This window comes from Camelus dromedarius, chromosome 23, assembly GCF_036321535.1.
Source record: "Camelus dromedarius isolate mCamDro1 chromosome 23, mCamDro1.pat, whole genome shotgun sequence".
In the NCBI taxonomy this organism is placed as follows: Eukaryota; Metazoa; Chordata; class Mammalia; order Artiodactyla; family Camelidae; genus Camelus; species Camelus dromedarius.
The window spans coordinates 8,673,643-8,685,882 of record NC_087458.1 but is presented as its reverse complement, the minus strand read 5'-3'; the positions used below and the strand labels follow the sequence as shown (position 1 = coordinate 8,685,882).

Below are 12,240 nucleotides of genomic sequence, written 5' to 3'. Positions count from 1 at the left end.
TGGGAATCATCTTAAAGCACTAATTATTCCTCATTTTCACATCCGAAGAGCAAAGTCTTCTTACAGATTCTACAATTAACTGTCTCATACCCGTCCCTTCCCCTCAACACCCCTCACCACCCTGTCAATTTGGACTCTCTTGTATTCTCCCTGGACTGTCTACATTTCAACATCAATATCACCTGGCACCTGACTGCCAAGCAGGCTGTGACTCAGCCATTCCAAACTCCCCTTTGTTGTTTACATGGGTCATGCTACTTCACTTGTCTGCTTATGCAGAGCAAAGTCTTTTTCCACTTTGACTCTCCATTCTACTATCCTTTATTTCCTGTTCAAGTGTCATTGTCTCTCTGAAATCTATTATTAACCCCAAGTAAAGGTGACCACTTTCTCCATCATGTTCCCAAAGTGTCTTATACTTTCCTCTATTAAAGCTGTTTTTACATGGCATCCCAGTTACAAGAGCATTTCATCTTGAAGCAGCAAATATCCTTTATTCATCAAGGTACTGCCTCCATACATCACATTCACCTGGCACTCACGGTGGCTAAATATTTTTTACTGAATATAATAAGAAGTAGATTATAGGAGAAAGAAACAGGATTATAAATAAATGCCTACATCGAATATTTAAATTATTTTTTTGTGTGCTTTCTGCCCAAATGTAGCATAGTTACCCGAGGGGATTAGGCCAGTGATTACATCAGAGCCGGGCACCATAAATTCTTTATTTTTCACCTCATTTGGAGGCCTTCGAAGTGCATCTTTATTAAGAATCAAAATATAACCAGGATACTTAAAGTCAGTATATGAATGGTGAAATTGTTACATATCCTATCTCATGCCATTCTTGTTATTTGGTATTTTTTACTAAGGTGTAACTCATTCCAGCATCAACAATAGGATACCTGTAAGTATGGCAAACTTATAGTTTTGAGGTGTACAGTTAACTTGGCATAATAATTCCTGACCATTACTTACCTCACATCAAACAGTTTCTTCATGGACTAGGCATGCAGAAATAAGCAATGGATTTTACTGAAACCTACAGGCATTTTTGAATGACATTGTAACCAACCATTAATTGGCTCAGGACCTTTGTGATTTTTATTTGAATATATGAGATGTCTTTTCTTATACTACTTTTTTCAATGCATTTCTTAATATTTTTATAAGTTTCATGAATGCATGCTCCATTTATTAAATCCATAACCATGTAATTCTTCTTTAATATATTGATTCAGTGTTTTGTAAATGAAGTCGTGTGCATTTTTCAGAGTATTTTTGTATGTAGTGTAAGATACCATCTTTTCAAAGAGAAGACTTTAAAACCTTAAAAAAATTTTTTTAAAAATACCTATAATGAACCAAACTTTGTGCAAAGTGATCCAAATGGTGCAAAGTGATCCAAATGTTACAAAGAAGCAAAGATGTTTTATTATAGAGGAAAAAATTTCCCAGCTTGAAACAGTCGGGAGTGATATTAGCATACATAATTGAGTCCAGAGTTAAATAGTTCTTGAAGTATAGCTGCACTTAATAGCAAGGCAGGTGGACCTGGGAATATTGAAGGTCTTGCTACTCAATCCCTGTCCTTTGTATCTTAGACCTAAGAATGGCTTGATTCCTTTACCACAAGGATCTGTTTCCACTCACCTTCCAAAGATGGGCATAAACCAGCATAGCAGAAGAGCAGGTCCATATCGCACTGGAAAAGCTGGTTTGAAGGACATAAAGCCAGCCCTAGCTGCAGAGAGTGACACCTTGATTCTGAATGATAGTCCTGACTCTGGATTAGGGTGCCTCCAAGGGCAACTCTGCAGTTATTCTATGATCTCTGGCTTCTATACTTTTTAGTCATTTCCATCTGGAATGAAGGCACTAAGTTGGCCTTTTGTCCCAGAAACTACATGGGGCTCAGGCATTGCCTGATCCTCTAATGTGAAATGGCCCCATTCTCAGTACCTGCCTTTCCTTGTGGGAGTTGCTTCCTCTGTTTGCACAGTGAAAAGACCGAAAGGCTCCATCTCTGTATGGATGGAGCTAGGATTACAGCAGAACCAAGTCATAACAGCTTGGGATTTTTCAGTTTGTTTTCTTCATCTTTCTGCCAGTTCTCACCACCTGCCTTCCCCTGGGGACATGCTGATTTCAGCAAGTCCAGCTCTATCAGTTCTTCCCCTGAGCCCATTGGTTCCTGGTCATCTGATAAAGCCTCTGCTGCGAACAGGACCTGCCTCCCTCCCTCCTCTTGGCACACTTGCAGTCAAAGCTGAATACTGCTGTTCTGACATCTCCTTCTAGCCTTCAATTTCAGCTCATCATCTTAGGTACCTTGGTCATGGCTCGGCTGTTTTTCTTGATCGTTGGTAAGTACTTCTGCTCCTTTTGGTCTAGGCTTCAGAGTACTCTGGACCTTTGATCAGGAGAATCCTCTCCCTGCCCATCTGGTGCAGACTAGGTTTTTTTTTTTTCTCTATAAACTTTTGATTCTGCAGACAAATTTTTTTTTAACATTTTTTAATTAAGTTATAGTCATTGTACAATGTTGTGTCAAATTCCAGTGTAGAGCATAATTTTTCAGTTATACATGAACATACATATATTCATTGTCACTTTTATTTTTGCTGTGAGCTACCACAAGATCTTGTATATATTTCCCTGTGCTATACAGTATAATCTTGTTTATCTATTCCACATTTTGAGATCCCAGTCTGTCCCTTCCCACCCCCCACCCCCTTGGCAACCACGGGCTTATATTCTATGTCTATGAGTCTGTTTCTGTTTTGTATTTATTTATTTATTTTTTTTTAGATTCCTCATATGAGCGATCTCATATGGTATTTTTCTTTCTCTTTCTGGCTTACTTCACTTAGAATGACATTCTCCAGGAACATCCATGTTGCTGCAAATGGCATTATGTTGTTACTTTTTATGGCTGGATAGTATTCCATTGTATAAATATACCACATCTTCTTTATCCAGTCACCTGTTGATGGACATTTAGGCTGTTTCCATGTCTTGGCTATTGTAAATAGTGCCGCTATGAACACTGGGGTGCAGGTGTCATTTTGAAGTAGGGTCCCTTCTGGATATTCCTAGTCTTTTGAGGAATCTCCATACTGTTTTCCACAGTGGCTGCACCAAACTGCATTCCCAGCAGCAGTGTTGGAGGGTTCCCTTTTCTCCACAGCCTCTACAGCTTTTGTCATCTGTGGACTTTTGAATCATGGCCTTTCTGACTGGTGTGAGCTGATACCTCATTGTAGTTTTGATTTGCATTTCTCTGATTATTAGTGATATAGAGCATTTTTTAATGTGCCTATTGATCATTTGTATTTCTTCCTTGGAGAATTGCTTGTTTAGATCTTTTGCCCATTTTAGATCTAGGTATTTTTAAAGGAGAAGCTCCTGCCTGCTCTTTTCCTTTGTCTATATCTGGCAATTGTTCTAAATCCCCAAAGCCACTTAATCCATACCCAATTTATAATCCACCTTGATTACCAGATAATTTTCTATGTCCCTATATTTGCAGTGACACATTCATAATAATTTATCCCATTCTCTTTTCACATAAATTTTCCTAAATGAACTGTTTATAAAAAGACAAATAAATAGACCATGGGTTGCCACAGGTACAGCAAGAAAAAGAAGTAGAGCTGCAGGACAAATACCTTTCATTGATCAAATTGTGCAGTTTCCTCTCAAAGGTGTTTCATATAATGTTTCCCTCGTTTCCCCAGTTTGTTATTGTTCAGATTAATGAAGAGTAAATGGGGATTTTGGAATCCCAGAGATCTGAGTTTCAATCCTTGTTCTTTGATTTCTTAGCTGTCTGAATTTTTAAGTTACCACACCTTTCTGAAATCTCATTCTCATCTATGAAATACAGATAATGTTTTTCACAGGTTTGTTAGGAGCCTTTTCACAAGATACCAGTGGCTGCTAGATCCCTTCCCTAGTCAGTCACATCCATTTTTTTAAATTGATTTATACTCATTTTACAATGTTCTGTCAAATTCCAGTGCAGAGCATAATTTTTCAGTTATACATGAACGTATATATATTCATTGTCACATTTTTTTCTCTGTGAGCTACCATAAGATCTTGTGTATATTTCCCTGTGCTATACAGTATAATCTTGTTTATCTATTCTGCAATTTTGAAATCCCATCTATCCCTTCCCACCCTCCACCCCCTTGGCAACCGCATGTTTGTATTCTATGTCTATGAGTCTGTTTCTGTTTTGTATTTATATTTTGTTTGTTTGTTTTTGTTTTTTGTTTTTTTTTAGATTCCACATATGAGTGATCTCATATGGTATTTTTCTTTCTCTTTCTGGCTTACTTCACTTAGAATGACATTCTCCATGGACATTCATGTTGCTGCAAATGACGTTATGTGGTCGGTTTTTCTGGCTGAGTAGTATTCCATTGTATAAATATACCACATCTTCTTTATCCAGTCATCCATTGATGGACATTTAGGCTGTCTCCATGTCTTGGCTATTGTAAATAGTGCTGCTATGAACATTGGGGTGCAGGTGTCATTTTGAAGTAGGGTCCCTTCTGGATATATGCCCAGGAGTGGGATTCCTGGGTCATACGGTAAGTCTATTCCTAGTCTTTTGAGGAATCTCCATACTGTTTTCCACAGTGGCCACACCAAACTGCATTCCCAGCAGCAGTGCAGGAGGGTTCCCTTTTCTCCACAGCCTCTAACATTTGTCATTTGTGGATTTTTGAATGAAGTCACATCCATTTTTATTGTCTCAATGATCCAGTGCATCACTGAAGCCCATACTGGCCTCTCCATTCGGCACTTGTGTGTTTTATGCAGGAGACTACTCACATCATTAAGCTTCTGTGCATCCCCTATGTCACCTAGCAGGTAGTATCACCCATCATGAACATACTATTGAATTGCCTTTGGATCTGGGATACTCATAGTTACCTACTCTGCTACAGAGCTTTCAAGTCACTTTTGGGCTCTATCACTTTCACACCTGCATATCAGGCTCATCACATTCACTTTCCTTTGCATGGACATATGTTTTGTACTCTTCACTAAACATGTGGGGTGTGTTGTATAAAATAAAGTTGAGTTTTGGCCAATTGCAGACAAGGTCTTACTGAGTCTGGGAGTGGACATATCCTAAAGATTAAGGGCTTGGGGTTAATAAGAAATTACTTGGAAATCAAATGCAGACAATATTCCAGGACAGGCCACTGAAATACTTGGATGTGCCTCAAAAGCTCTAGGTTGGAAGTCCAGAGATATTAGCTCCTTCAGAAAGGTCCTATAAGATGGGGTGTTGGTGAGGGGGATGATGGGTTCTGCAATTCAAAATGCCTAGGTCTCAAGGACCATTGACAGTCACAGAGCTGAGGACTCTCATGACAGCATTAGAGGGTATCCTAATGGATAGAAGAGTCCAATTACACAGAGATCCTGTAGGAAGAAACTCTGATGTTTCAAAGATGTGCTGGTGCTCAAACCTGGAAGTTTAGAAGTAAATGTAAAAGTGCCTTCTGACCTATTGATCAGGGTTTGGCACACTACAGCCTGCAAACGAAGAATGGATTTTACACTTTTAAATGGTGGGGAAAAAAATCAAGAGAAAAATAATATTTGGTGACACATAAATAAACTTCATTGTCCATAAATAAAGGTTCATTGGAACATGGCCATCCTCACTCATTTACTCTATATGGCTGCTCTCGAACCACAATGGAGAGAATTGAGTTGTTATTAACAGAGACAATATGGCCCAGAAAGCCTGAAGCATCTGGCCCTTTACAGGAAAACTTGGCTGACTCTGGTCTAAATACAGTGTCAGTGAACACAGACAAATCCTGCTGATTTTCCTGTGTCCTTTGAGCTGCCCCCATGACATCTTTACCTTCTGCAACGAGTGTGTCTTGACAGTGGTCTCCAGCACACTTTCCTGTTGAGCCCAGAGGTTGTATTACCACACTTTAGTGGTAATCATCAATCAATCTAATTGATGAGAATAGAAAACCAGATCTATCCACAGCTGGGTAGAGCCAACGTCATATGTAAAGAGATCATGATGGGTCAGTTAGCTGTGGTCTTTGTGGTTCCTAGCCAGTGTACATCCTTCGGGGCTGGCCATTCCAGGATGATAAGGTCCCAACAGGAATGACTTTGGAAGCTATGTATTTACCACTCTGTCACACAAAGTTTGGCAAAGGCTTTCTTTTTGTGTTTCTGAACAAAGCCTTGGAAATTGACTGCATGATCTCACTTACTTCCTTCTTTTTTCCTCAGCCTTTTTCACTGGACCTGGCCTTTTAGGTAAGATTTTTTGAGTCTTAAGAGGGAGGCCTTTAAGATCTGGAGAGTGAAAATTTTGAAGCTTCAAAGTCAGGGAGGCTCTGGTTCGAAACATACCCAGTAGAATTCTTTCTGTTTTCTCAGCCCACCCACTCGGTATTCTGTGACTATATTTCCACTTCCAACTCTACTTGAATTATATTTGTACTCAGATATATATACCTTAAACTTTGATGTGCAAAAACTGAAATTTTTTTTCTTAGTTTTTTAATAGTTTTATTTTAATTTCTAGCTCTAACCTCCATTCGTCACATTGCTTCCCCCAAGAAATTATGGAAAAAAGGAGAGAAACAAAAGCAAATGAACAAAGCAAACAAAACTTCCAAATACAGTTTAAAATAAGCCAGGTCAGAGATTTCTCACTCAACCGCTTCTTCTGGGGTTGATACCAAGTTCTAAGGGAGTTTGCGCAGGGTTGAGACAAGGTAGACAGTGGAAAATCTGATCCTCTGAAGTCAGATTCCAATCATGCAGGCAACTGGCTTATTACATGTGGCCCATGTTGCCATACGTTACACTGATTATAGTCCTATAAACCACAGGCCACCAGTCTAAATGTGGCCCCTCCGGGTATAAAAGAGCTCTATCAGTCAACTGCCCTCCTCCATGGTAGTAACATACTATTAAGAAGGTAAGAGAAACAGAACTCAGAGATGGGGTCCTGAAGCTCTTCTTCTTCCTCTTCCCTTTTGACCTCTTCTCTCTCATTCCTCAATTTTCCATACCCTGCAAGCGTTGGAAGAGTTCTAAGAAGACTGTATACTGAGTACTCTCCAGGCTCCTCCCAGATCTCCAGCCAATATCTCATATCTTTGCAGAATCTTCATCCCACGTACGCCTGGTGGGAGGTCCACATCGCTGTGAAGGGCGAGTGGAAGTGCAACGGAATGGCGAATGGGGCACCATATGTGATGACGGCTGGGACATGAACGACGTGGCTGTGGTGTGTCGGGAGCTGGGCTGTGGAGCAGCCATAAGGACACCCAGTGGTGTTATATATAAGCCATTGGCAGATGAAGACCAAAAAGTCCTTATCCAAGACGTCAACTGCACTGGGGTGGAAGAAAATCTAATTCAATGTGAACAAGATGAAGATGTTTATAGTTGCTCCCACAATGAGGATGCAGGAGCGAAGTGTGAATGTGAGTATGGCAGTGCTCAAGAACTATCTGCCACCTACCTGTACCCCACATGCCCACTCTTGTCTTTATTCTCCACCATGAAATTTCACACAATGGCTGTTTGGCTCCTCGTCCTTCACATCTCACACTTTCTCAATTTGGGCCCTGGAGACAAACATTATCTTCACCTAGATGTGTTATTTCTTCTTGGTTGAGCTAATGATTTTCTCTTAGTTTCAATCTATATGAGAACCTGTTTCTCTTACACACACACACACACACAAACACACACACAAACACACACATGCACAGATCCAACAACCACTAAATATTTGTTGAATAGTGTATCTGTATATGTTGTATCTAGAGCACCGGGTGCAATTATAGGGAAGAAATAAGATTGCAGATTATAATGCATGCTTTTCCAGTTCTCAAGGAGTCCACTATCTAGCTAGGTAGACAGGAGATGCTCAGAGGAAACCAACACTCAACAACTGTACATATATATCTCTTATTGTTGTTGTATTCCTTTACTCCCTTCACATGCTTGCTTTCCATGTATTATGATTTCTCTCTCTGTGATGTTTCCTCATCCATTACACTATGATTTGGCTGAGGGTCTAGTCCATGTCCTCTTTGTCATCCCAAAGAAACAATCACTAAAAATTTGTGCCCTGATGCTGAGGTCTCATTCCTATTTTTTAGAGAGATTGAGGGTCAAGAGGAGTAATCTGGGATACTTGGATGATAATGCTAAAAGTTAACCAAAAAGTTCTTGGTCTTGGACACATTGTGTATGTTATTATTGTACTTTTAAAAAAATCTATACAGTGCCTCGATCTGATTCTTATGATGAATAAATGAGGATTTGAATATGAAAATAATTTGAAAAAATAAAAACACTACAGGAATAATTAATGATTCAGCTTGGATCTGAAGAATAACATTTACTTCATCGATTCAGTTATCCATTCCTTCAGCAAGCGTCTAAAAGACATTGCTAAGCACTCTTGTATACACTGTACTAAACACCGAGAACTGAGACATGTGTGCATTGGGTCTCCTTTTCTGGGAAGACTGTGTTCTTGCAGGGAGCAGATGCTTCATCTTTCTTTTCCCACAGTTCCAGAGACTGTGCAGCTGGTTGGCGGGCCTGGGCGCTGCAAGGGACGAGTGGAAGTGAAGCACAAAGGGCAGTGGGGCACCGTATGCAAAGCAGGCTGGAATCTCTCAGCTGCAAAGGTGGTGTGTCGGCAGCTGGGGTGTGGGAGGGCCATACTGACCCAGAGATGCTGCAGCAAGTCTACCCAGGGCCAAGGGCCCATCTGGCTGAGTGAGGTATCATGCTCGGGAAAGGAAGCAGACCTTGAGGATTGCCCTTCTGGACTTTGGGGGAAGAATAACTGCACCCATGACGAGGACACGTGGGTCGAATGTGAAGGTAATGCCTCTAAGTCCAGAGACTAGGTTCATTCATTAATTTGATTAAATGGAATTCCATTCAACCAATGTTTATAGAGAATTACTCATGCATCAAATAACCGTGGCAAAGTTATTTAATTATTGATCATCAATTCTTTTGTTTTTAAAATGGAGATAACGATACTTGCTTTTGTATGTGAAAATGCTTTAAATATTAAGCACTATATTAATATGAACTGTTATTATATTGAATCCTATATAATAGGGACAGGACACACCATTCATGCACTTGCTGAATTCTTCCATTTTTACAAACTACTAGAAAGTCATTTATAAATAATAGATTTTTATAAAATAGATGAGAAAGTGAAAAGATCCTAGTTCAGGAGACGGACCTGGGCCACGTGGATTGGGACCTAGAGAAGGTGCTATAATCATAGAAGCCCAGGTAGAGTTCCAAAAGTGCTGATGGGATTTGAACGAGGATGCAGATGATCCTATACATTCTTCTTTCTATGCCTTTCTCCACCCCCTGACTTCCTCTTCCACCTTACAGATCCCTTTCAATTGAGGCTGGTAGGAGGAGAAAGCAAGTGCTCTGGGCGACTGGAGGTGCTGCACAAGGGTGAATGGGGCACGGTCTGTGACGATGGCTGGGGAGAAAAGGAGGAACAGGTGGTCTGCAAGCAACTGGGCTGCGGGGAGCCTGTCTTTGTATCTGCCAAAGACCGGAGAAGGTTCGGCTTTGGGAATGGCCGCATCTGGCTGGATGATGTTTACTGCTCAGGGCAGGAGCAGTCCCTGGAGCAGTGCCGACACAGGTTCTGGGGGCATCACAACTGCAACCACCGGGAAGATGTGGCTGTGGACTGCTTAGGTAAGCCCTGCAGACGGGATTCGTGAAGACTGGCAACGAGGGAGGTGGAGAGGGGCCGGTGGGGGTGAACGCTGGGAACAAGGGCTGTTCTCCCAGTGCCACACAGCTGCCCATGGTAGTCACCTACTCTATGTGCATTTCAGGGGATGTAACTGAGACATTCTAGTAATGAATAGAATAATAATAATAAGGAAAACCCATACCATATATTATTGAATGTGAGAACAAGAGGGGTTTTGAAGATTATTGGATTAACATCCTTAGATTAAACATGAAGAAAGTGAAAGTCAGAGAACAGAGGTGACTTTCCAAAATTACAAAAAAAATGCTTTTGAATGATGGAGCAGAACTAAAATGACAAGGCTTGACTCTTAACTCGGAATTAGTTCTCTTAGATGACTGCAACCTTCAAACTCTAGGTTTAAACTGCAGAACATGGTCCCACCTCATTCTACCGATTGTCACTCCCCAGAATGTAAGTTCATCTGTGGGAATGGAGCTAGGGTAGGGGGCTATTTGGGAATGCCCATGAGAGTGTCTTTCCAGAGAGGCCAGAGTACCAGCCCTGCACTGCAGATCTCTTCAGGGGAGTGAATGAAGAAACCCTGTCCCAGCATGAGCCAGGAAATGCAAGCGTGACCCCTAGGTGGCTAACTCAAGAGAGTCACACTCTGAAGCCCAGCTTTATAATCAGGCTGGGAAGCTGGTGTGCACGGCTGCTTGGTTAAACCCTCAGCTATGGAACCAGGGAAGAGCTGACCGTTGACCAGAGATGTCAAGCAGTTAGTGCCCAGAAGAGGAGAGATTTAGTGACAGAAGACTAGGCTTTGAATCCTGCTGCTGCTATTCTGAGGCCATGTAATCTTAGTCACTTCACTGCTCAGAAACTCAGTATTTTCATCTGTACAAAGGGAGACACTTATCCCATTTCTCTTGAAGAGCTCTGTGATCGTGTGAGGGTAAGAAGCGTTAATATGTGAACGCTGCCTGTGACTCACATGGGAGCTGGTTGAATGAGTCCCTGGGACACTGCACCAGATTCCGACTTGGTTCACGTCAGTGTGAGACGTGTGTGTGATGAAGCTCTAGGAGGGTCTCCTTTCCTATTCTGGGACCCCATTTTTCTTGGCCTCTTTGTGACTGAAGGAAATAATCCCCTCTTGGCATGTCTGCATCCTAACTGTGCATTCTTCTTCTCTTTACAGAACATAATCCTGACCTTCTTGGTGCTTGACCTGCAGGTCCAGAGTGACCTTTACTTTCTCATGGGGCCCTGACTGGCCCAGCATGAGCACTGGGCCTGCAGGCTTTACCTGCTGCTCCCTCAGCCCCTCAACAGGAGTCTGAACACTCTGCCACACCTGGCTCTCAGAGCCAAGTAGCCCCATCGCTGCCTGGAGATGTGAGTTGTTGAAGTGTTTCTTGCTGGAGAAGATGCACTCCCAGTCACCCTCTCCTCACTGCTGACCCTTTGACATTGGTTCTCTCCTCTCCTGCTTCTTCTCAGCCAGCCTGGGATCCCCAAGCCTGTTCCTTTAACCATGACAGTCCATTTCTAAGACAAGATCTATGTCTGTAAGGAACATGAAAGGAACGGGACAACAAAAGGAATATTGGAAAGGAAATATGGGTAAACAATTATCTATGGAAATGGGAGGAAACCTTAGAGTCTTTTTGAACTCTTTTTCTCAAGCTTCAGGTGTTCACAACAATTAACACCTCACTATTTTCTTAGTTATTGATGACAGTAGATCATTTTTCAAGAGCAGAGCAGGATTTGTGATCCTAGAGATTTTCATGACACTTGAGAAAAGATTTCACATCCCCTGAATGCCCATGGTAAAATACCTTCGTTGACCATCCGCATACAACTTGCTAATGTGCTGTGCATTTAACAAGAAGAATCTCACAAATGAATTATCTTAGGAAAAATATATTGGCATAGAGCTGCCACTGGGAGAAGGGAAAGGAAGGGATGCAAAAAGAGTTTGGGGAGGTCCAGAGTTGTGTCTCATGCAAATCAGATGATATCATTTTAATTTTATCAACTCAGACTTTGAAGTCTGCAAGTCTGAGGCAAGACAGAGCTGCACTGAGCTGAGAATCATGACTTAATCCTAAAAATGGACAGCTTTAGATTCAGACCAAGTTGAGTGGCTGCAACAAGCCTTCATTTATGCTTTCTAATAAAGTACATCTTGAAGTCTCAACAGTTGCCTCTCTGTGTGATAAACTCTTTCTACCTAAGGGGAAGCAAGGGTTGTCAGCTTTCCAGGGACAGCCTTTGAGGCAGGATTAGGTAGAAAAGAACCTGCAATCATATGTGGAATATAGCTCTCTCCTCTCGATGCAGAACTCTCTCCCTATTTCCTAACATGGGAAAATGGGTAGAGAAACTTAACTTCATAGAAGAGAAGAAAACACCTTTAACAGATGTTTGGGGATCTACCCTGTCTCCTCAAA

At 41.5% G+C, this 12,240-nt stretch overlaps 1 protein-coding gene across 2 annotated transcripts in view; it reads left to right on the top strand.

The window, feature by feature from the left end:
* CD5L (CD5 molecule like) overlaps positions 1-11,987 on the top strand; it is a 40,096-nt gene extending 28,109 nt beyond the window's left edge. The window contains exons 1-6 of one of the 2 annotated variants that reach the window (XM_064477882.1): positions 2,226-2,369; positions 6,292-6,318; positions 7,176-7,499; positions 8,602-8,919; positions 9,457-9,777; positions 10,983-11,987. In XM_064477882.1, the coding sequence (XP_064333952.1) occupies positions 2,342-2,369; positions 6,292-6,318; positions 7,176-7,499; positions 8,602-8,919; positions 9,457-9,777; positions 10,983-11,011 (1,047 nt within the window). In that variant the 5' untranslated portion in view covers positions 2,226-2,341 and the 3' untranslated portion in view covers positions 11,012-11,987. Of the gene's footprint in view, positions 1-2,225; positions 2,370-6,291; positions 6,319-7,175; positions 7,500-8,601; positions 8,920-9,456; positions 9,778-10,982 lie in introns of those variants that run through there. The other variant, XM_064477881.1, reaches the window with a different exon arrangement.
* The last annotated feature ends 253 nt before the right edge of the window (positions 11,988-12,240 follow it).